The following is a 24,555-nucleotide window of genomic DNA, read 5'->3' as shown; positions in this document are numbered from 1 at the left end:
AGTCCCCCAAAGTCAAATATAGGAATTATACACTGAAGGATTTCTAAAACACAACCCTCATATTTGAGCAATCACTTATTTCCATGAATGAGGGAGGACAGAAAACCAAGAATGATGAAACTCATGAAGATAACTGTCAAATAAAAATATTTTCTGAATAGGTATTCAACTTTATTTTATAATCCAGATTGCCTTTTATAGAGTGTTTTTATAAATATTCTAAATGAAGGGAATATCTAGCATTGTATTTGAATAAAATAAGGTATATTTAACTACTTCTGAATTTCTTTAAATTCAAATGATCTTTTTTCTACAAGGGACAAGGGCCTTTCTTATAGTATATTCTTTCTTAAAGAAGCAGGCTGTATTTTACTGTGATCATGGATTTGTTCTCTCAAATATTCATGCTCCTCTGATACTCTTCAGTTGAGTGTCTCTAAAGTGTGTATAGAGATGAATAACACAGAAACCAGTGAGAAAACAGTTCTAGGAAAATTGGATTTGAGACACTGAGAAATATTACCAAAGGTACTGGAGTGTACGACGTCACAAGTGAATTCTTGAATATGTGTCCAAAATATGATCACAGTGCTGGGTGTCCACTTACTTGTTTCCTTTTTTCCAACCCTCTTTTCTTGTTGAAAAGGTGTCCAAGCTCCACAGAACCACAGAATCTAACACATGTTTCAGAATTCTTTCTCATGGGACTCTCAGATGATCCAGAGCAGCAGGCTTTGCTATTTGGGCTGTTCCTGTCCATGTACCTGGTCACCACGTTGGGGAACCTGCTCATCATCCTGGCTGTCAGCTCTGACTCCCACCTCCACACCCCCATGTACTTCTTCCTCTCCAACCTGTCTTTGGTTGACATTGGTATCACCTCCACCACCATCCCCAAGATGATTGTGGACATCCAAACTCACAGCAGAGTCATCTCCTATGTGGGATGCCTGACACAGATGTCTTTTTTGATCATTTTTGGATGTATGGATAGTATGCTTCTGACTGTGATGGCATATGACCGGTTTGTGGCCATCTGTCACCCCCTGCACTACCCGGTCATCATGAACCCATGCGTCTGTGGCTTCTCAGTTTTGGCATCTTTTTTAATTAGCCTTTTGGACTCCCTGCTGCACAATTTGATTGTGCTACAAGTTACCTGCTTCAAGGATGTGGATATTTCTAATTTTTTCTGTGACCCTTCTCAACTCCTCACCCTTGCCTGTTCTGACACTTTCACCAATAACATAGTCATGTATTTGGTTGGTGCCATCTCTGGTTTTCTTCCTATCTCAGGGATCTTTTTCTCTTACTATAAAATTGTTTCCTCCATTGTGAGAATCTCCTCATCAGATGGGAAGTACAAAGCCTTCTCCACCTGTTGCTCTCATCTGTCTGTTGTTTGCTTATTTTATGGAACAGCTATTGGAGTTTACCTTGGATCAGCATTGTCACTTTCCCCCAGGAAAGATGTCGTGGCCTTGATTGTGTACACCGTAGTCACCCCCATGCTGAATCCCTTCATTTACAGCCTGAGGAACAGGGACATTAAGAACACCCTATGGAGACTCCACAGCAGACAAATCTAACCTCAGTGTGTGTGCAATCCTTTTCGAAGTGTGTGTTGGAAAAATCAGCAAAACCAAACATGTAGACCAGCGAATACTGCTTCCTCGATCACATTATTTTTTCAGTCTCATGGTTTTCATTCCCCTCCGTATTTCATATACGAATATTCTTTTGATTTGTCTTTAATTGGACTGAAGGAGTATTCTGGAATCCTTTGTGCAGCATAATGAACTCATGAGAGGTTCTCCTCACTGCCTCTGGTATCCAGGTGAAATGCACACTCTCTTGTCATATACTTAAAATTTGCATCGTTTGCCATGGTTTCTGTGTATTTTCCATATGAATTTTGCATCTGTCAAATCTGTTTATTCAGGTAATGTCTGAGGATGCAGTTCACTGGTCTCTAACCATGGATTTTATTGGCATCCCTTGGTGGAGTTGTATAAATACTGATGACTGGGTCTCAACACCAGAGAGTCTGATTTAGTTGGACTGGTTTCTGTCTAGGTATGAGGATTTTTCAAATCATCTGAGATGGTTCAGTTGTGAGCTCCTAAAGAGATCGAGCTCATAAAATTTAATATACAAAAGGGCTTATCGTAGCTCCAGGCAATGTGGTTTTCTTCAAATAAATTGTCCTTCAATGCCATAAAATTTTCGTTTGTGCTGTTTATTAAGCTATTGTATCTCTGCTCCAAACTCACCCTGCTATACTTATCTTGTGGTACCAGAGTGGGTCTCTTGAAATCACTGCTCTATTTTCCATCTGGCTTTCTTGTTACATACTTTTAGTAATGGTCAGTAAATTTCACTACACTCTAAAGTTAAGTTCACTACTCCCTTTACACCCCTAAGCCCTTGATATTTATGGCTTCCATCTGGCAACACATTGTTCCATTTTTGCCTTTGTCTTTCAGTAGCTATTTAACCAAATCCCTGTACTCATTTCTCTTCATTGAAATAATTAGCTTGGTTTCTTTTTTATTGACTGAAGCCTGAATGATAAATCACAAGATAAGGAAAAAGGTATATCAGTTGTGTGCAATTGGAATATTGCAAAGTGAGCTCATAAAGAAATGGTCTTAAATATATGTCTTTGTTTAGAGTGTACAACTGAGATTTCAGTACTGGAATCATATTTCTAGTTGACGTGTGGCTCTAATGGTGTCAGAGGATTATTAAATCACAAATTTCATCGTAAATAAGTTGAACTTTGTCTTCCTTTACCCTACGCTATGCAGCAAAGGTTCATGTCATCAGCAAAGGTGAACTGCTTCCTTTCACTAGTAACAGCCTGTTTAGGATGTGGGATATGAAGACACTCCACTGCCCAGATATTGACTCAAAAATTTGAAACCTTTGGCAACTCAAAGTTCCTTTCTGAGCCTCAAAATCCTCAACAGCAAATTAAGAGCAATAGTGCTTATCTTCCAAGGCCATGCAATAATTATATATAATTGTGTCGTGGACCAGTCAAATGGTAGTTGAAGCTGATTGAGAAGCTATAATCAAATGGACTGAATAGTATTTAATATATAGTAGTGGATCAATAAGGTCAAACTATCATAATCAAGAATTAATAGGCCAGTGTATAGTTTCAACATATGGGCTTTGTAGGCTGAAATTTGATTTGCAACATCAGCTCCTCTCACTTATTATTTGCATACACTGTGATATATTTTTATACCTCTCATGGATTCTAATACTTCAGTTTTAATGATTTTTAGCCGAAAGAACTCTGGGATTAAATAAACAATATGCACATGGTAAGAACTAAGTAAATATAGATATCATTATCATCATCATCTACCCTAAGGTTGATGTATTTCTTTTTTAAACTTTACTGAGATATTATTGACATATAACACTGTGTAAGTTTAAGATGTACAATGTGTTGATTTGATACACTTATACATTGCAAAGTGATCACCACCATAGTGTTAGCTAACACCTCCATCATGTCACATAATTACCATTTCTTTTTTGTGGTGAGAACATTTAAGATATACTCTCTTAGCAACTTTCAAGTATATAATACATTATTGTTAACTACAGTCACCATGCTGTATATTAGATTCCCAGAACATATTCAGCTTACATCTGGAAGATTGAACCCTTTGACCAACATCTCCCCATCTCCCCCACTCCCTACCTTCTGGTAACCACCATTCTACTCTCTGTTTCTGTGAGTTTGGCTTTTCTATTTTTCACATATAAGAGATATCATGCAGTATTTATCTTTCTCTATTTGACTTATTTTACTTAGCATAATCCCCTTGAGTGTGTCCTGGGCCTAGTAACTGGTTCTAGCTAGCACAACATGACAGAACTGATGAGATGTCACTTTTGAGGTTAGGATACAGAAAGATTCTGACTTTCATCTTCCTGGTTCTTGTTTCTCTATCATCTGTCTGCTTGTTCTGATGGAAGCCAACTGCCATGTGTGAGTTTCACTATGAGAGACCCATGTGGCAGAGAACTGACGAAGGCCTCTCACCAACAGTCCACAAGGAACTGTATTCTTCCAACAGACATGTGAGAGCACATGGGACAGATCCTCTCCTGGTCAAACCTTGAGGTGACTGCAGACCTATGACACTTGGATTACACTCTTGTTAGATACCCAGGTTTATTTAAGAGAAGTAGTAAAATATAAACAAAAGCATAAAAGTCAATAGTTGTCTGGGGCCAGCCTGGTGGTGTAGTGGTTAAGTTCACGTGCTCTGCTTCAGCACTCCGGGGTTCGCAGGTTCGGATCCCGGGTGCGGACCTGTGCACCGCTTATCAAGCCATGCTGTGGCGGCGTCCCATATAAAGTAGAGGAAGATGGGCACGGATAGCCCAGGGTCAGTCTTCCTCAGCAAAAAGAGGAGGATTGGCAACGGATGTTAGCTCAGGGCTAATCTTCTTCACAGGCGTAAAAGAAGTCAATAGTTTTCGAATATACCTTTTTTTCTTCTGTTAGTATTAGGAAGTCCTTGGAGATTGGGATAACATGGACCAATTTTGCTAATTATGAGCTCTGTGCATTGACCTCTCAAGGCCATACAGGACAAAATAATTAGCTAGTGCCTCCAGCATTTCAATGTGCCAGTCCCAGCTAGGCTTCATATCCGTATCTCCTCATCCCAGAGTCATTGTCTCCATCAGTGGATCCATGCCTCAGTCTGTTTTCCTGTCAGACCTGAGGGCAGAGCCTCAGCTCTCATCATTCATCAGGCAGAAGAGGGCAATGGATCCAAACTCCTAGGTCATGACCCAGCAGACATACAGCACAGACCAGTGAGTGCCGAGGGAGATGGTGGATGGAGGAGGGACTGTGGAGGATCTTGTCTCCGCATTATAAAGATAGAGAGACAATGGAGATAGCCCGATGGGGGGGCATCAATGTGCAAAGTTTCAGCTCAAGGCCAATGAAGTTTATGTTCTTCTTTCAGGTGGGGATTGCAGAACTCTCATCGAGAATTCTGCTCTCTTCCATCATCATTTCTAGCTTCCATAGTCATCGCCCGCACCAGAGCAGGAAATGGATCTCTTCAAACTATCCCCTAAGCACTCTAAAATGATCATGAACGTGATGATTATGATCACGATGGTGATGAGGTGAATAACCACAATATTGTGAAACTTTATTGAGAGTTTCCTGAGGCAGGCTTCAAGCTATGTGCTATGTAGCATTTTAGTTTTCATCTGCATTTTTACCCCTCATGATATAGGTGTACACATTATCATTATATTACAGCTGAAGAAATGAGTACAGTATTCTTATTTAATTTTTACCAGGTCCTGGTGTAAAAAGGGGTGAAGTCAGGTTTGGATCTGAGCAGTGAGATTCTATTCACAGGTCACAGGACAATGCCTTTCCATACAATTTAGTTTCATATGGCTACTGAGCCCTTGAAACGTGGCTAGACCAAATTGAGATGTGCTGTCAGTATAAAATACCAGATTTTCAAGAAGTACAATAAAAGAATGTAAAATATCTCAATTTTGTATATTGGTGAAATTATAATATTATTGGTGTAGTGGGTTAAATAAAATGTCAAAATTAAAAAAATCCCCAAGCAACCTACTCAACCTCTCCTTTCTATTTCTACACCACTCCAGGCAGAATGCTTGCAGGTAAATTACTGAGTCTCATTCATTTCTGATTCCCAAGCACCTGCACTGTGGTTGGCAAAGGCAACCAAAACAATAAAGCTCTGTTAAATATTGATAACCCTTCATTAGTTCACAGGAGCAGAGCACAGTCAATATGGCTTCCACAAACAATATGGCTTCCAGCTTTCCAACATGGGCTTTCATCCCTTCCAGGGATGTCCTCTATGACTAGAGAAATGAATGAGATTGGTCATTTCCCTCCAAGGACTCTTCCCAGAGTGACAAATTAATCAAATCTGAGAAGGTGAACACTTTGGAACCTCTGATCTGTAGCCAAGTTGGCCATAAGTTGTGGGTAACCTGGGAACCTACTACTTATGACTGGCATCTGAAATGGGTGCAGTCTTGTGGGATCTGAAACTCCAGGCAAATAGTGTCAGAAGTGAATTAAATTGTAGGATACTCAGCTGGTGTTGTGGAGAATTGCTTGATGTGGGGGGAAAAAACCCACATTTGGTGACCAGAAGTGTCAGAAGTGAAGTTTTCTGTCTAAGAGCAAAGAAGATAGAACAAGAGGTGAAAAACTTGGTAGGTTTTTCCTAGACAGTGTCAAAGACTTAATTTAATTTTAATTTAGCCAGAATGTCCATGCCCACTATGTGATTTTTGAGGGCAATGGGTACTCTTGCAATGGGGAATTCAGGCAAGACAATAGTTCCAATGGCAAAGGTAAGGTATACATGTTTGTTGTCTATTTTTATGTTCAAGTACCTCCCTAAGATTATAGAGGGTATCCTGTTTAAATTTGGGGGGATCTCCTGCTATTACTGTAATTTGAGCCCCAGTATTGATTGAGGACATGAAGGTTTGCCAATCGGTGTATTTCAGCACATATTAAAGTTAATTCAAAGCCTAGGTTGAAGAGAGTCAAAAACTAATTGGCATCCTTTCATTTTTCGTTCTTTAAAATCTTTTAGTGAATTTTGGAGTTCCAACTGGATAAAATTGTGTATCTCTGTTTCAGTTTTTTGTTTCCTCCCTCATATCCAGGTTTCTTTTTTTCTCTTCTTTTCCTCTTTTTATTTATTTATCACTGGATATACTTCAAAGGAGGTCCTCTCTATCCTGCTTGTATTTACAAATCTCTTTTTTCCAGAGAGCCCCAAATCAGTATCTTCAGGGTTAGGGACCTCCTCCATGAAAATAGTTATTTAATAGGGTTTATATACCCTGTGGTTAAATCAGGTTTGAATTAACCCTTTCACTGTGGTACGGGGTGCCATGCGTGTTTCTCCCTATAGTCTTGAGGATCTGGATCTTTGTTGTAACAAAGGCATGGGGCAACAGTAGCAACAAAGATATTTAAAGGTTCTGGTCTGTTTTTAGAAGCCAGACCTCAGCATGACACAAAATGGCTCCTTTTCTTCTTCTTTTTCCTCTTCCTTTTCCTCCTCCTCCGTCTTCTCTCTCTCTCTCTCTCTCTCTCTCCTAATGACCACTTTTTCATGAGCAACCACCCCATGGACTTATATCTTGCTCAGAGTATACTCTTTCTCCTGAGCTCCCACAAGGACCAATGCCTGGTTGAAACACACAACCAATCAGGGTAAGAATCTTTCCCCTGACCCTAGCATCAGTCACAGCTTCATTCTAAGATGTACAGATAGGTCTGGGCTGAGACACAAGAGCCAAGGCTGCATTAAAGAAGGACCCAATCCCACACTCTTGTCTCTAATAGCTAAGTAAATATGGCAACATCTAAATTAGATAAGTTAGATCTATAAGAGAGGATTGGAAGGACTCAACAAATGCAGCACAGTTGAACGTGCAAGCTTCTAGCAGGCAGTAGCTCAAAGTGCATGCTTGTCATCAGGAAGCAGAGCCAGGGAGCAAGCCAGAGCAAGAGAAGAAAGACCTCTGAAGGTGGTGGTCATTGTCTCAGTGTCCTACTTGCTGCATCAAGTGTAGTGGACACTCTGCAGAAATAGGATGGACTTCCACTCAAAATTTGGCTTGGATGTTGAGGCTGATAATGCGACACACACAAGAGGGTGTAAAAAGTTTTATTCCTCATATAAAGATCTCCCAGTCTGGGGAGAGCATAGCGTGTCTTCTAAGGTGGCCTGAAATGACTAGATAGTTCAAGAGAAGTGGCTGGCTTGGGGTTTTTATTGTGGTTATGGTGTGGGTTCGCAATGAGAGTTCCTGCATATATGCATGGGCTTGTGAGGTTTGAATCTCTCGCTGTTGCCTAAGGAGGGAAGACCTAGACTTTCTTTTTTTTTTTTTTTTATTGAGATATAATTGACTTATAACATTATATTCGTTTCAAGTGTACAACATAATGATTCAGTATTTATATATATTGTGAAATCATCACCACAATACGTCTAGTTAACATCTATCACCAAACGTAGTTACAACCTTTTTTCTTGTGATGAGAGCTTTTAAGATCTACTCTCTTAGCAACTTTCAAATATGCAATACAGTATTACTAACTATTGTCAATAATTTTACATGTATATTACATCCCCATGACATTTATATTATAACTGGAGGACCCAGGCTTTTTTACCAGCTAGCCCAAATGTTGGGCAGAAGGGGAAGAGAGAGAGGTTTGCTTTAAAAACTGTTAGCAGCCAAAAATCACACACAAAAAATGGAGTTAGACACTTTATAACATGGTTCTTATAGATTGTTTATAAATATTCCAAGTCAAGGAAATTAATTGTCCTGGATTTGGATAATATAAAGTACATTTGAGTGCTTACTAGTGTCCTTTAATTAAAACAATTTTTTCTCTAAGGGAGAGGATATTTCTTATTCTTTTTTTCCTTCAAAGGAGGGAGCTGCTATGTTAGTGTGTATATGGATTTTTTAAATCTCTAAATATCCTTGCTAATTTCTTTAGCCCAGTCTTTCCAAAGTGGATGAATATAGAAACAGGTGAATGGAACAAAATCCAATGAGAAAAGATTTCTAAGAAGAATGTGTTTGCCACAACTGAGAAATATTGCTAAAGGGGTATGATCCTCAAGCATGAATACTTGATTTATGAATTGCGTGAATCCAAAATATAGACAGACTGATGGGTAGCTGTATACCTGTTTCCTTTATATCTACTCTCATTTATTTTCCAAAAGGTGTCTCTTCTATGTGGAACCGCAGAATCTAACAGGTGTCTTGGAATTTATCCTCCTGGGGCTCTTGGATGATCCAGAATTGCGGCTGCTAATCTTTGGCCTGTTCCTATCTACATACTTAGAAACCATGCTAGGGAATCTGTTGATCATCCTGGCTGTCAGCTCTGACTCACACCCCCACACCCCCATGTACTTCTTCCTCTCCATTCTATCCACTGCTGACATCGGTTTTACTTCTACCGTGGTCATAATGGTTTTGGACATTTTAACTCATAGCACAGTCATCTCCTATGTGGGCTGCCTGATTCAGTTGTTTTTTTAAAATCTTTTTGGATGTTTGGACAGTGTACTCCTAACTGTGATGACCTATGATCGATTTGTAGCTATTTGTTAGCCCCTGCACTGCCTGGTCATCATGAACTCACGCCTCTGTAGCTTGCTGGTTCTGGTGTTTTTTTGATCAGCCTTTTGGTCTCCCAGCTGCACTGCTTAATGGTATTACAACTTACCTTTTGCACAGATGTGGAAATCCCTCATTTCTTCTGTGACCCTCCTGAATTCCTCAAGATTGCCTGTGATGATCCCTCCACCAATAAAATATTACTGTATTTTATTGGTGCCATTTTTGGTGGTGTTCCAGTCCTAGGGATCCTTTTCTCTTATACATGAATTGTTTCCTCAATTTTGAGAATCCTGTCAACAAGTGGGACGTACAAAGCCTTGTCTACCTGTGGCTCTCACCTGTCAGTTGTTTGCTTATTTTCTGGAGTAGGCCTTGGATTGTACCTCAGTTTGACTGTCTCATATTCTCCCAAGAAGGATGTGGTGGCCTCAGTGATGTACACTGTAGTCACCCCCATGCTGAACCCCTTCATCTATAGCCTGAGGAACAGGGGCATCAAGAGAGCCTTGTAGAGGCTCCTCAATGGAACAGACCAGTCTCAATCCCTGGGCTATTTTGTTGTTGTTGTTCTGTGGATTAGAAATGATTGCAAAACCAAGCATCTGGAATTGGCAAACATGCCTCTTTGTTCATATAAATTTAGTAGCTCATGGTTTTCATCTCTCTTGATTTATCATTTCTGAAAATTGCACATCTTTGATGGGATTAAGGGATCCTACGTATGTCAAAATCACTGCGTAATTCAATCCTGTTACATATATGGAATCTTCTGTATTTGTCACCTATGACCCAGACATCCTGTATCTCACATATATATACATATACAATTCTCAACCATTTCACTGTCCATGTCTATTTTCCATAAAACTTTGGCTTTGATCAAATCTATTGATGCAGATTGTGTCAGAGAATGTATGTCACTGCTCCTCAATCTTGACTTCATACTGGAAGCATCTAATGAGATTTAAAAATTCTCAGGTCTAAGGTCCACCACTGTAGATTAATATTTCATTGGACTGGAGAATGAAAAGAGCATGAACAGTTTTAACAGCATTCCAAGTAAATCTAATGCACAGCCAAGTTGGAAAACCATTGAATTTTGTCAGACCTTTTATTCAAAGATGAATTATATGTCTGTAGTCCTTTACTGTTTGCAACCAGATCTTGATGATCTTAAAGTGATCAGAGCTCATAAAGGAGAAGATATGAAAGAACTCGCCATAATAACAGGCAATGTGAATTTTCTCAAATTCCTGGTAATAGTTTTTCACATATCTTCTCCCTCCGCATTCTAAATATGTGCTGGTTTTTATGCTATTTTTCTGCTCCAAATTTCCCCTTCTATACTTTAATTTGTGATGCTGGAGTAGTGGGAGGATCTTTAATCTACTGCTCTGATTTTTCCATCTGGTCTTCTTTTTTAGGTTCTTCCAGTAGCAGTCAGTAAAGGTCAACATGCCCTAATAAGCCCAACATTTTCCCCTGTATCCCTTAGCCTATGGCATGGTCACTTCCTGGAGTTCCATCTTTATGTCACCACCTTTTTCGTTTATGCTTTTCATCTTTCAATAATGATTCAATGAATTTTTTTATTAACTTACCATCATTAAAATAACTAGTGTGGTTTCTATTTTCTAGACTGAACACTGACTGATAAATCACACATGGGGAAAAAGGTATACTGTGAGATTTTGTGTTTGGAAGATCACAGAGTGAACTCAGGGGAAAAAAAGGTGATTGTAATGATATGTCTTGATCAAAGTTATACAATTGAGGTTTAAAGTAGTGGTATATTTCCAGTTCCTCTGTGATTCTCATTGTGCCAATAGATCATTATGTTACCCGAGTCATTATGAATAAATTTAACTTTTTATAGTTTTCATTACTCCAGGATAGAAAAGGGCCATGTCCTCAGGTAAAGGGAGAACTTTCTTTTCAGTAGTAACAGCCTCTTTAGGACTCCACTGTGTAACCAGGCTGCCTTGTTTTCTGTCATGATCAATCTGTCTTTGGGCTCTTCCGTCTTCTGAAACATACCCGAGTACTCATGTGCATATCAATCTACATATCAATATTTCCTTTAGAGATGCTACACATAATTTCTGAGGTAGCAATCTGGGCTTTCTGAGAAGCTGTCCAATAACTAGTTTAATTTACTCTGTCTTTTACCACTAAGCTAAATCGCCTACCAACTTCACTGACAATGAACTTGAAACTCAAAGTGTGCTTTAACCTGGATGCCAGAGCAAAGATATTATCATTTTCACAAATGAGAGCATGAGCAATTAAAGGGCTTGGACTTAATATCCTTTATCTTTGTACTCCTAATCTAGCACAGTGAGGGCAGAGACTAGGCACACCTTTACTTTGTATAATATTGAATAAATTATTCCCTTTTTTATTAGAAAAAGTGAAAATATTTTTAATCCATGTATCCAGCATTTCCCTTCCTCCCTGGACCACTGGACCTTCTGTAGAGTACTCTATAAACTCCTGAGAGAAGAAATGTATCATTGGTTTATTTATATTAGCATGAATTTTCAATAGGATCTATTGTTGCCCATCTAATAGTATGCACAAGATTAAAAGTCACAAATTAAAGGGTAGGTTTGTAAGTTCTACAAATAATAAAGGGAGAAAATTGAGGGTAGAAATTTCTCAAATTGACATCTAAAAAGAGAATACAAGAAGATGTTTATCTTTCATTTTCCTTCAAGAATATGAATCATAGCAGGAAGGGGGGATTGGGAAAAAACACAAAACAAATCACTCACAAACATATCTTTGATTTTTATACCATGTCTTCTAAACTCAGTTTGGCAGTGACCTTAGTATTTAAAATTTCTCACCATTCACCTCTCCTCTATTCCTTCTCTACACCCCTGTCATTTGATCATTTGATCTCCCCAAATCTTCCTCTGCCATTGATGCACACACACATAATTAGCATCTTTTCTTTTATGTCCAACTTGATTGGGTACATATTCTAGTTTTCTAAATACGGTTAATGAGAAATCAGTCTCTGAGTTCCTCATAGAGAGAACTCCGAACCAGGAAGATGGCAAAGACAAGATGTAGAGGTTGCAACAGATCATCTCCCACACATCCCCCCTTATAAGCCAAAAGCACGTGATACTAAAGACTTCAACACAAAGATTCTAAAGAAAATATATTTAGAGAGAGATGAACCCTCTCTAGTTGAGCAGAAATCAGATGTTTGTTGAATTTGGGCACTGAATATCTATGGCTTGCTCTGACATCGATGGACATCAATGACATCGATGGAAGAACTCTACTGATGTTAGAGAAGCCAGAGAGATTTCTGACTGTATGGCCACAAACAGCATGGCAGGATCTGCAGATGTACCCAAAACAGAGCAAATTCTTCCATGTGCCAGTTCTTCTCCAGGAAATTTTTCTTGAAAAGATAATGGTGTGATGGGTTGGAAATGATGCTGGAAATCAGAAGAATATATCTGTCATCTTAACCTTCTTAGAGCCAATTGTCCTGATAAAGGGTGAGGCCTCTGTGGTGGATATACTCAAAAATGCTCCCAATTCCCCCTGCCATCTGTATTCACACCCTTGTATATACCCATCTCCTTGAGTGTGGGATGGATGTAATGACTTGCTTCCAATGAATAGAATTTGGAAAAATAGGGGTTTCCCTTCCAATATTAAGTGTACAAAGACTCAGCTATCATCTTTCCTGCTCTCTCACCAACTGGCTCCAATGGAAGTCAGCTGTCATGTTGTCAGCTGCCTGATGGAGAGGCCCATCTGGCAAAAAACTTAGGGAATTCTCTGGCCCTCAAGGAATTGAATCCTATCAACAGGCACGTAAGAGAGCTTGGAATCAGATACTCTTCCAGTCAAGCCTTGACATGACTGCAGCCCTGGCCTACCTTTTAAATGTAGACATCTCTGAGACCACTTGAAGTATTTAAGCAAACTATCAAGTTACCAGATAAATCTGTCAAAATAAACAGTTGTTTAATGTAACAACATACATCTATTGGACAGGGAAATTAGAACCTTGGCTGTCATTCAAAAAAGCAAAAAACATAAATCTCCAACACATAAAACCCAAAACCCCAAACCAGCACTATAGAGAGGAAAATAAGAAGTTCTCCTTAGAGATGCAAATCTTAACTGAGAATGTAGAAATACTATCAGAATCTTGGTATAGAAGACCTTCTTCTCTCCAAATTACATGATTAATCCAATGGGTTTGCCAATATAAAACTCACATATTGCTTTCTCTAATTTAAAAAAGTGTGTTCAAATTTTATGATAAGATAAGCAACTTGGAATTCAGAAGCGAGGAGCAGAGGTCCTCCTGAGAAGAGGAGGGGCCTAGATCCTTCCTAGTACATTCACTTTTCTCCGTTTCCTCTTCCATTAAATTAGCAAGTCCTCAGAGATTGGGAGAACATGGACCAATTTGGCTAATTATGTGCTATGTGCATTGAGCTCTCAAGGCCGTGCTGCTGTAATAATCAGCCTTTGCTTTCCAGCCCCTCAGTTAGCCAGCTCCAGCCCAGTGGGCTCTATACCCTTGTCTCCTCTTCTCAGAGTAGTTGTCTGCACCAGAAAGCCTACAACAGAGTCTATCATCCTGCCAGTCCTGAGGACATAGCCTCAATCCTCATCTAACACCAGGTAGGGGAGAGGCAGCCAGCAGGACAAGTGGGGCAGCCAGAGCAGAGAAAAGCAAAACGCAAACACAGCCCTATAAGGTTTATATTATTGATTCTAATGGGGATCCTAGAATTCTGATTGAGGTTTCTATTTTCCTCCCACACTGGTTCTATCTCCCATAGACATCTTCCCCACCAGTGCAGGAAATAGTGCCCTCTAAACTGTCCCCTAAGCACCCAAATGATCATGAAAGTGATGAACACTAATGATGAAAATGATGCGGTAACCAGTGCATCACACGCCTTTACCTAGGGATTCCAAGTGCCAGGTGCTGAGCTATGTTTTTTATGTAGCTTATTATGTTTGATCTGCATTACTGCCCCCAAAAGAGAGAAAGGTGCACTATTATCATTTTAGAGTTGAGGATAGGAGCACAACATTTTTATGCAGTTTTTATCAGGCCTAGGAATAGAAATGGGGCAAAGTCATGCTTGAATCCAGACAATGAACTCCATTCATTGAGCGCCTAGTGTTCCAGCCAACCCAACCTACGTGTCTCTGCCCTGTTACTCCAGGCAGAAACCGCAGCTCACTGTGCTCTTCCCTTTGGGTTTTCTGGTGACCACAGGAGAGAGCAGGGCGTTAAACCTGCTACATCAACTATAGGAAGGATGGCTGAGATCAAGGTGGGAACCACAGAAAGAGTCAGCTCCTGACAATTCTGGACAGATCTCTCTCGTCCATGTTCCCGATTTTGCTTCACTGTTCACTTCCTCCTCCATTCTTATAATTTAATCCCTCTTGATCTCTAAGGGAGAGGTAAAGTCAGGATATTAGGTTCCATTCTTAGCCAGGGAACAGAAACCATTAAAAGGTATACCTTGGGAAATTTAGAAGTGAGCTCTGGACGTCTGCTTAAAGTTTCTGTGGTATAGAGAAAGAAAGCGAACAAGTTCTGTGCATGGGCATCAGAGACCCGCCATTTAATTTTCAATCCATCTGTTTTACTTATTGTCTGTGTGACTCTGAGAAAGTTCTTAATAACTCTGAGTCTCAACATCGTCATCTGAATTGATCTCCAGTTGATATAAGTACATTGAGTAAGAATTAAACAAAATAGGTACTAACTGTGTGAGTGAATATGTGATGCATGCATATAGTAAGGGCAAAGTAAATTTCAGGTATTATCATTATTATCATAGCCTCATCAAGGCTAAGCACCATCTATCTAACTAAATTATCCTGTGATCTGCAGGTTTGGTTTTTCTCTAGATCCTGAGAGAACATTTTATTTTTTTTCTTCTACAAGTAGATTTGGAATACCTGAAGAGAAACAACTTGTTCTCGTTCATTTCTGACTCTTCAGAGCCTATTGTTGCTTGGCATATAGGAGGCCACCAGAACAGCAACAATTCCTGTGATATATTGAATAGGCCCTTCCTTGGTTCTCAGGAACAGAGTATAGTCAACATGACTTCCACACACTTTCCTGCCTGTATTTTCATTCCTTCTGGTGATGTTATGTAAGATTAGACAAAAAATAAAACTATGCTTGCATGTATCTGTGTCACAGGTTTTCTAAGGGACCCATCATTCTTCATTTAATACCATCTACAACACTATAATTATTAAAAATTGTGGATATTTTCATAAAAATAAAAAAGAGAGAAAGAGAAAGCAAGTAAATCTTATTGTGTGAACTGAGACACTTGTTAGGATTTCCACTCATTCCATGAATGAATTCCCTGGGACATGATAGCCTTCTGGCTCTCTTCCATATAATAGAATAAAAGATCATTAAAACTTTCTTGGGATTGTGTTTCATCAATAAACCCACTATTCCAATAATGATTCTACTTCTGATTTAAAACCATGAGTAGATATTTATGAAGTGAAAACCTCTATGTGACACACATATCCTAGGAATGGATATTATTCTCCCCATTTCTAGATAACAGATACCAGCATAGAGAGGAGGAGAGATTGACACACAGTCCACATGTAGTTGGTGAAAGATGTGGGACTCAGACAAGGTCTCCTGATTTCCATCCCAAGGCTCTGTCTTCTTGAACTGAGCAAATGATTGTTTTCTTTTGAAACCTGCTTTAGACACAGATGGGCAAACAGTAGCAAAACCATAGATTCATTTTCTTAGAATTTGGTGAGTTCAGCTGTGAATTACGGGAATGAGTCAAATGGTTTACAGGGGACTTTAATGAATGAATATTGCAGATCATAGAGTTCTCTACGAATAATGATGCATTTTGTAGCCCATTTTGGAAATCTGAGATGTGGAAATATTATTTCCTGTACAAGATGGGACTTTTCATGTGGATTTATTGTGGAAAAATCATTGTGAAACAGACTTGAGGGATCTTCCTAGTTCTGTACCTTGACAAAAAGAGCATGTAGTTGATTTTGTCTAAATTTTCTATTGGGAAAATAAATGTAGATAATTAATAGTAAAAGTGCAAGTATATTGATTTTTACAAGTCAAACAATTATCCTTCATGCATATATCTTATGGAAATTCTCACTTGCGTGATATGGAGATGGGCACCAGAATTTTATTAGGAATATTATAATAAAAACTTGAAAAGTAAAATGAAGTTCATCTTTCAGGTAACACTATGCATCATTTAAATTGTTTGAAATAGATGTGTGTACTTCACAGACTTAAAATAAAATATTTTGGTAAATGATAACTTCTCAGGAAACAATATGTGTATTATGACAGTATTTAGGTAAGCTTTCAAGAAAACTGTTCGTGAATACATAAATCCATACTGATATAATGAAACAGTGAAAGGAAAATACATTCACCGAATTCATGTAGTGCTTGCCTTTGGGCAACTGAAGTGCGACAGAATAGGATCACGGAAGGACAGCAAAAAAACCTCAACTTTTATTGGTAATAAATATGAGTTCTAAAGCAAGTATGATTAAATATTTATATGTTTACTATAAGTAGTAGGTAATAATGGTAACAATAATAATACTAGGTAACATTAATGGAGCATTTACTAAGTGCCTGGCAATTGTTCTCTATCCTGGCTGTGTGTTAGTGAGACCAAGGGATTTGCACGTAGAGATTTTGATTTAATTGGTTCTAGGTTGTGACCAGCACATCTGTAAATTTTTAAAGATCAATGGGTAGTTTTAATGACTAACTACCTTTGAGAATAACTGTCTAAGCACTTTATCATTATTATTTAATTTGATTTCTTATTGCAACTCAAAAAGGAAGTTTCAATTAATATACCCATTTTACATATGAGCAAACTATCCAGATGATTGTAATAGTACTCTCTGTTCTTGCCACATTTGCATTTTTCTCAAATTAAAATGTTTTTGACCTGCCAGGAGAAATGAAGACCTGATTGCTTTCTGGTCACTGAATTTAGGAGAAACGCAATACCTCTTATAAGGAAGGATTGACTTAAAAAACTCTTAAGCTGGGAAAAGCAGGCCAACTTAAGGTTTCAGGCCTGGACTTGGTTCTAAATTTCTCAACTATTCCTAAAAGATTGGGTTTGAGGAGAAAGCAATCCTTCACAAATGTTTAGGATTAGAAATATATTTAAGATATTTTACTAAGCCACTACAAACAAAAACAACAAAAAGTGAACTTAACCTCAAATATTTCACTGAGATTGCATAGCACTGATAGAAAAAAACCTGGCAAAAAAAATGAAAAATAGATACAGAGTGTTCATCAGAAGGTAATTTTGTTTAATCATTGGTGCATTGTAAATTAATGCCATCTTTGGGATCAGTGAAGCTATATGATTTTGTGCATTTACCAAAAAAATATTTATCAAAATGTTAAGTCCACCAAGGCCAAATGCTTATATATTTGAGTTATATTTGAAAACACTATCACCAGACAATCCATATATTTCAGTGAATGCTTATATCCATGGACCACGTATGTCATATAATTAAATAAAGATGAAAACCCAGGAGCATAATTGGCATATAAAATTTCTATCTGATTATGAACATTCTATTTTAATTTAGAATCCAGCTAATGGGGTTTTAGCTCTTCCAGGGCTGAATTCCAAATCAAGGGCATTTCTTGCACTGCATTTGGATAAGGTAAAGTACATTTGACTGCTTCTTAGTGTTCTTTAACTAGAATATTTTTTTTAAGTGAGAAGGATATTTCCTATTCCATATTTTTCCTTTAAAAGTAAGGGGCAGATATTTTACCATGTTTATGGATTTGGTATCTCAAAATGTCTTTGTTTATCTAATAATCTTTGGCCTAGTGGCTCTAAAGTAGGTGTATATAGAAACAGGTGACTAGCGAAGACATCAGTAAGGAATGAGTTTTAAAAAGAGTTCACAACTGAGAAATATTGCTGAAGGCAATGGGGTGTAAGGTCCTCAGGTGTGAATAGTTTAGTTGTGAATTGCTTGAATCAAAATATGAACATTTAGCTGAGTGCCTCTACTCTTGTTTTGTTTATTCAACACTCTCCTCTTTTTCAAAAGGTGTCCCATCCAGATGAAACCACAGAATCTAACAAGTGTCTCAGAATTCCTCCTCCTGGGCCTCTCAGAAGATCCAAAATTGCAGCCTCTCCTCTTTGTTCTGTTTCTGACCATGTACCTGGTCACTGTGCTTGGGAACCTGCTCATCATCCTGACTGTCAGCTCTGAATCTCACCTCCACACCCCCATGTACTTCTTCCTCTTCAATCTGTGCTTGGCTGACACCAGTTTCAGCACCACTACAGTCCCTAAGATGCTGGTGAACCTCCAGACACACAGCAAATCCATCAGCTATGCAGACTGCCTAACTCAGATGTCGTTTTTTTTTTCTTTTTGGATGTTGGGACAATTTACTCCTGGCTGTGATGGCCTATGACCGGTTGGTGGCTATTTGTCACCCCCTGCACTACCCAGTCATCATGAACTCCCACTTCTGTGGCATGTTGGTCCTGGTGTCATTTTTCCTCAGCCTTTTGGACTCCCAGCTGCATTACTTGATGTTGTCACAACTTACCTTCTGCAGAAAGGTGGAAATTCCTCACTTCTTTTGTGATGCCCCCCAACTCCTCAAGCTTGCCTGTTCTGACACCTCCACTAATAACATAGGAATCTATTTTCTTGGTGCCATCTTTGGTGGTGTTCCACTCACAGGAATCCTTTACTCTTATACTCGAATTATTTCCTCCATCCTGAGAGTCTCATCATCAGGTGGGAAGTACAAAGCCTTCGCCACCTGTGGCTGTCACCTGTCAGTTGTTTGCTTATTTTATGGAACAGGCCTTGGAGTGTACCTCAGTTCCACTGTCTCATCTTCCCCGAGCAAGGATGCAGTGGCCTCGGTGATGTACACTGTGGTCACCCCTATGCTGAACCCCTTCATTTACAGCCTGAGGAACTCAGACATCAAGAATGCCTTGTGGAGCTGGCCCAGTGGCTTAGCGGTTAAGTGCGTGCGCTCCGCTATTGGCGGCCCAGGGTTCGGATCCCAGGCGCGCACCAACGCACCGCCTCTCCGGCCATGCTGAGGCCGTGTCCCACATACAGCAACTGGAAGGATGTGCAACTATGACATACAACTATCTACTGGGGCTTTGGGGAAGAAAAAAAAAAAGCAGGAGGATTGGCAATAGATGTTAGCTCAGAGCCGGTCTTCCTCAGCAAAAAAAGAGGAGGACTAGCACGGATGTTAGCTCAGGGCTGATCTCCCTCATAAAAAAAAAAAAAAAAAAAAAAAAAGAATGCCTTGTGGAGGATTGTCAGCAGAATAGCTTAATGTCAATACCTGTGCTATACTTTTGGTTCATAGGACTGGAAAAAGCTGCAAAATCAAACACGTGCAACAAGACGTTCTGACTCTGCAGTCACATAGTATATATATACCCATATGGCTCCCCTGCTTTCTTTGTACAGAATTTTCTCTCTCAGCATAGCTCTAACAGAGTTGGGAGATTATCTTGGACTCCTCACTTAAGTCATAGCCCCTCCAGGATTGTGCATAGTACATCAGTATATCGTTCTCACTTTCTTTAAGCATTACCCAGGATTCTTGTTCATGAGCAGTCTGGTTTCTACCATTGCAAAATAATCATGGCTCTCTCTTCCTTATTATTTATTGTTTCTATACTCATACCATGATTTTTTCCTATGTGTTAGGAGGATCTAAACCCTACCTTAAGGACCAAGACGTCTACAATATTTTTGCTCCTTAATGATCTCAGTCAGATTCTTGAGCAAGTAGGGTGACTATTTAATTTCCTGTCCAAAGCAGGGTAGTATTTTGAAATTGAAATGGGACACTATTAATACTGGGTATAAATAAGTATTTATCAACTAGGACTTTCCTAGGAGAATTAGGATGTATGATTCCCAAGGAGAAAATGCAAGTGGACAACCAGAGCAAAGGCAACTCCCAATTTTTCTGATAATTCTCCTTTCCATTTCACCTAACATCTCCTCAGTTGCATTACATAGCCAGACACAAAAGGATAAATACTGTATGATTCCACTCATATGAGGCCCTTAGAGGAGTCATATTCATAGAGACAGAGAGTATAATGGTGGGTTCCAGGGGCTGGGGGATGGAGATGAGGAGTTAGTATCTAATGGGGACAGAGTTTCAGTTTTGCAAGATGAAAACAGTTCTGAAGATGAAGGTGGTGATGTTTGCACAACAATGTGAATGTACTTAATGCGACAGAACTGTACACTTAGAAATGGTTAAGATGGTAAATTTTATGTTATTTTACCAGAATAAAAAAAAAAAAGATCTCCTGTGAGGAATGAGGGACATATTGCTCCAAATGTTGGGTGTGTTACTCAGCCCTCGGCAATCAGCCCATATAGGGACCTGCCTCAGCTGCAGAGAGCCACTTAACCGAGGTCATGCCTTCTTCCTGGGGCAGCCCACATCTAAAGACTCTTTGAAGCATGGGTATAAACGTTTGGCCCCTTTGCCCTAATTCCAGCCAACTCCATGGGATTAGCCTAGCTCCAGAGTTCCCTGGTGGTGTACGGAAGCATTTGATGGGCTGCAAATTGGCTTGCCTTTTCCACTTCCCTTCCTTGCTACAAAGGGTTTGCCAAACTGTAAAGTCTGAGGGAAGAGTCCCTGCAAGAGTACCCTCACTTCAGAAATCAGCCACTATTTTAGGGGTCCCCTGGGCCATCCTCACTTCAGACCAGTTAGCTACAAATTTGGGGAGTCCCTCACATTCAATAATTCACTGTAATAATTCAAACTGAGGGGACTCCCTCAGGTTCAATAAAACACCAGAATGACTCACAGAACTCTGGAAAGAATTATACTTGTGATGACAGTTTTATTATAGCAAAAGGATACAAATTAGAACCAACCAAAGGAAGATACATGTGGGGCATACAAGTATTGATGGGTTCCATCTGTAAAGCTTCTGGTCTTCTCCTCATGGAATCCAGACCCCAGACCCATTACCTCCTCCTGGCTACAATGTATGGCAATACTCAAAGAGTATGGCCAACCAGGTAGCTCACCTGAGCTTCAGTGTCCAGAATTTTTATTTAGGCTTCCTTACATAGACATGATTAGTTGTGTTATTGCCCATTTGGTTGAACTCAATTTCCAAGGCTGATATCACTTTTCCCAAAGCTCCAGCCATTTAATCACAGGATTGGTCTTTTGGGCATGGCCACCCCCATCCTGAGTCATCTCATTAGCATAAACTATCAGGAATGGTCCCTGGGTGAGGGAGGGCACCATAAATAAGCAATTCCTCCTATCACTAGGGAAAATTCAGAAGTTAAAGGTTACCTTCCAGGAGCTGGGGCAAAGGCCATATCTCTTTAGGTGAGGGTGAATTCCTTTCTACACGTCTACCTTTCCACAGGTGTTGATGCCAGGAGCATTGCTTGGTAAACATCCTGCATACTAATCACTGTCTCAGACTCTACTTCCCAAGGAACTCAACTTGGGTCACCTCGTCACTAATAAAGTTAATTCAAGAAGATTTTAAAGATGGTTCCAAGGTAGTTCTTTTAATACTTAGCATTGTTCTGTGAATTACAAACCCAATGCTGGGATCTGTGATGGGAAAATTCAAAGAGAGGAAATGAAGAACACAAATTTGGGGGCAGCAGGGTGGTCCAAATAGAAAATCTTAATGAATCTGGAAATCCAAACTCAGAGATGTTTTATTGAAAGGGAGTGTAGAGTTTGAAATAATAAGGTAACATACATATCTGCATGTGCATTATACTTCAAAAATGTTTATTTAAAAATATCATACCCTACAGTGTAAATAAAATATGATTTAAGAATGGTAATTTATTTGGCCTCTGTCATCCTCCTGAAGTTTCTCCTCCTCAAATTTCTAGAGCCAATGGTCCAATCATAAGTACCCTCCCTCCTTAATTTTGTGACAACTTTGACCAAGACCCCTTGATTCTTTTGTCCATTAGATTTTGAAGGCATTGAGCATAGGGACGACCTTAGTGTTTAATACTGAGGTTATTCTTGCCCTTCTGGAAAGAAGAGGTTTATGAGGAACTGAGGAACATTCCAAATCTTGTCCCTTAGAATAAAGGGATACAGAGACAGGTGACACTAACGAGTGGAAGGTGCTTTAACTTCATCCCGGCAGACATACTACTTAACTCTCTTCTTGTTTCCACTGTCCAAATTCACTAGCATATGGCTATTTAGATTTTCAGGTGAGAGAGCTACTCCCTTCCAGGTCACTCAGGTCCCCCAAATTTTGTCATTTTAGATCCTCATTTCTTTGTTTTTGAAAGCCATTAAATGATCTGAACAGCCCTGCCTCAGTTATATGATTTGCTTTTCTGATTCTTCAAAAGGAGTTTATATAAAATTTCACTCTTGCAAGAGAGTTCTAAGTGGCTTTTCAATATTCAGTTTCTCCCCATTTATGTGGCAACCAGATTGACTTTTTACATGCAAACAAAACAGGATTTCTCTGCTTGAAATCTTCCAGTCATTTTCTGTTACTCCTAGAATGAAATGTGAACTCCTTGCCAGGGTCTATAAGACCTTACTTATTTAGTCTTTCCTTTCCCTTTCCAGCTTCCTCATTAGTTCATTCCTGGACCACCACCATCAGCATCACCTGGGAACTTATAAATGCAGATTATCAAGCCCACCCCAGACCTGCTGAATCAGTACTTCTGCAGCTGGAACCCAACTATCTGTATTTTAACAAGCCCATGAAGCGATTCCATTGCTAAGTTTGAGAACCACTTGTCTAGACACATTGGATTTCTTGTAATTCTTCAAATAGACCACGTTCTTTTTAGCTTATAGACCATTACACTTTTCTCTCTGCCTAGAATTTTCTTTTGCTTTCCTATTCAACTTTTCATCTAAATATCAGCACTTAATAATGCCTTCCCTGACCACCTACCTAAATTCTCCTAATGTACTCTCCATCAAATTAGTCTCTGTTCCTCTTTCACTATCATTACCTTCTGAGTGAACTCACACATTTTGAGCATTATGAAGGACAGTCTTTACACCAGGCTGCCTCAGGTCTTCTGTTCCAAATTAAACTGTTGCATCAAAAAAGTGAGTTTTGCTGCTCTTCCAGTCTGAAGTCCTTTGTGAGTTGTGATATCATCAGCTTAAAAAGACATTGGGCCATTTCATTGCTGAAATGATACTTCGGTATAAATTTGTTATGAAGTCTGGAAAGTCATTGATTGTACCAAAGGAAAATTGCATCATAGTCCAATAGGTAAGTAAGACTTTATTCAAGACTACCAGAATAGGAGTCAAGGCTATTGCAATAAGGGAGAGAGAGAGGTTGAGCTCATCTCCACTGAAACAAAAAATGGGAGGATTTTTAAAGCTAGGATGAGGTGACAGAAAAGTACTGGACGATGGTAGCGGGGAGGTTGGTTGATGTGACTAGACCATCTGTGTTTGCTAATCTCTGCTTATTGACTTTAGGCTCCTACCCTCTCACAGAAGCTGGGAGATAGGGACACTACCTTTCTTGTTTAGATTTCACCGGGATGGCTCCTCAGGTCTTTAAGAAAGACATTCCTGGGTTGTAAAATTGACAAGAGGCTGGGAGAAGATTTATCTACATTTCAAAGGGATAGAGAAAGAATTTGCAATGACAGGTTTCTAAAGTAAATGCTCTAAGAAAAGAGAGGTCAGGGGTCTACAGTCAGGACGAAACCTGTTTAAAAGTTAGTCAAGCTGAGGGGAATGTTAAGGCAGTCTTAGTCAATGGATATCCAACATTTCCACTGTTGTTACAACTTTGAAATTCTTAGGTTTTTGAATATTGCCTTGTTGGCTAAACTCCATACTAAAGCAGAACTTTTAAATTATGTTTACAAGTATCTTAAGTTTTTAACTCAAATGGCAGCATTAATTGTTAGAGGCAAGGTAGATGATTGAGCAACAAATCCAGAATGGCAACCGGGGTCCAGGACCCACAGGGGTCTGTGGTGGTGGTGACAGATCATGGATGAGCAGACATAAAGAGTATTGTTTGACTTAGATGACCAAAAATATTGAAAACAAGTCAACAAAAGTCAGATGTCAGCTACCACAATGGAAAATCATGATTCTTCTCCCAGTTTTCAAAGCCAAGCCTGTTTTTAGATCAAGGCCTAGAGATTAAAGGGGAGGTGGATGCCCCTCTTAGAAGCCTATTATACGCTACTTCAAAATGGTAATCCACTTGGCAGCCAGCGGATTCC

At 39.3% G+C, this 24,555-nt stretch overlaps 2 protein-coding genes and 1 pseudogene across 2 annotated transcripts; all 3 read left to right on the top strand.

Moving 5' to 3' along the window:
* The first annotated feature begins 615 nt into the window (after nt 1-615).
* Nucleotides 616-1,589, top strand: LOC101393565 (olfactory receptor 7E178-like). The gene has a single exon (XM_004434183.3). It carries the CDS (start codon nt 702-704, stop codon nt 1,587-1,589), a length of 888 nt encoding a protein of 295 aa, XP_004434240.2. The 5' UTR covers nt 616-701.
* Nucleotides 1,590-8,814: 7,225 nt separating this feature from the next.
* LOC101403510 (olfactory receptor 7E178-like) lies at nt 8,815-9,728 on the top strand (annotated as a pseudogene).
* Nucleotides 9,729-18,237: 8,509 nt separating this feature from the next.
* LOC101403773 (olfactory receptor 7E178-like) lies at nt 18,238-23,070 on the top strand. Its single transcript, XM_014790439.2, is given in 3 exon segments — nt 18,238-18,673; nt 18,675-19,284; nt 22,910-23,070. Coding segments are annotated over 3 exon segments (1,077 nt in total). The 5' UTR covers nt 18,238-18,367.
* The last annotated feature ends 1,485 nt before the right edge of the window (nt 23,071-24,555 follow it).

Source organism: Ceratotherium simum, chromosome 39 (genome assembly GCF_057802395.1).
Source record: "Ceratotherium simum simum isolate JZ-2026a chromosome 39, ASM5780239v1, whole genome shotgun sequence".
NCBI lineage: Eukaryota > Metazoa > Chordata > Mammalia > Perissodactyla > Rhinocerotidae > Ceratotherium > Ceratotherium simum.
The sequence above is the reverse complement of the archived record's forward strand: the minus strand, read 5'-3'. Positions and strand labels throughout refer to the sequence as shown.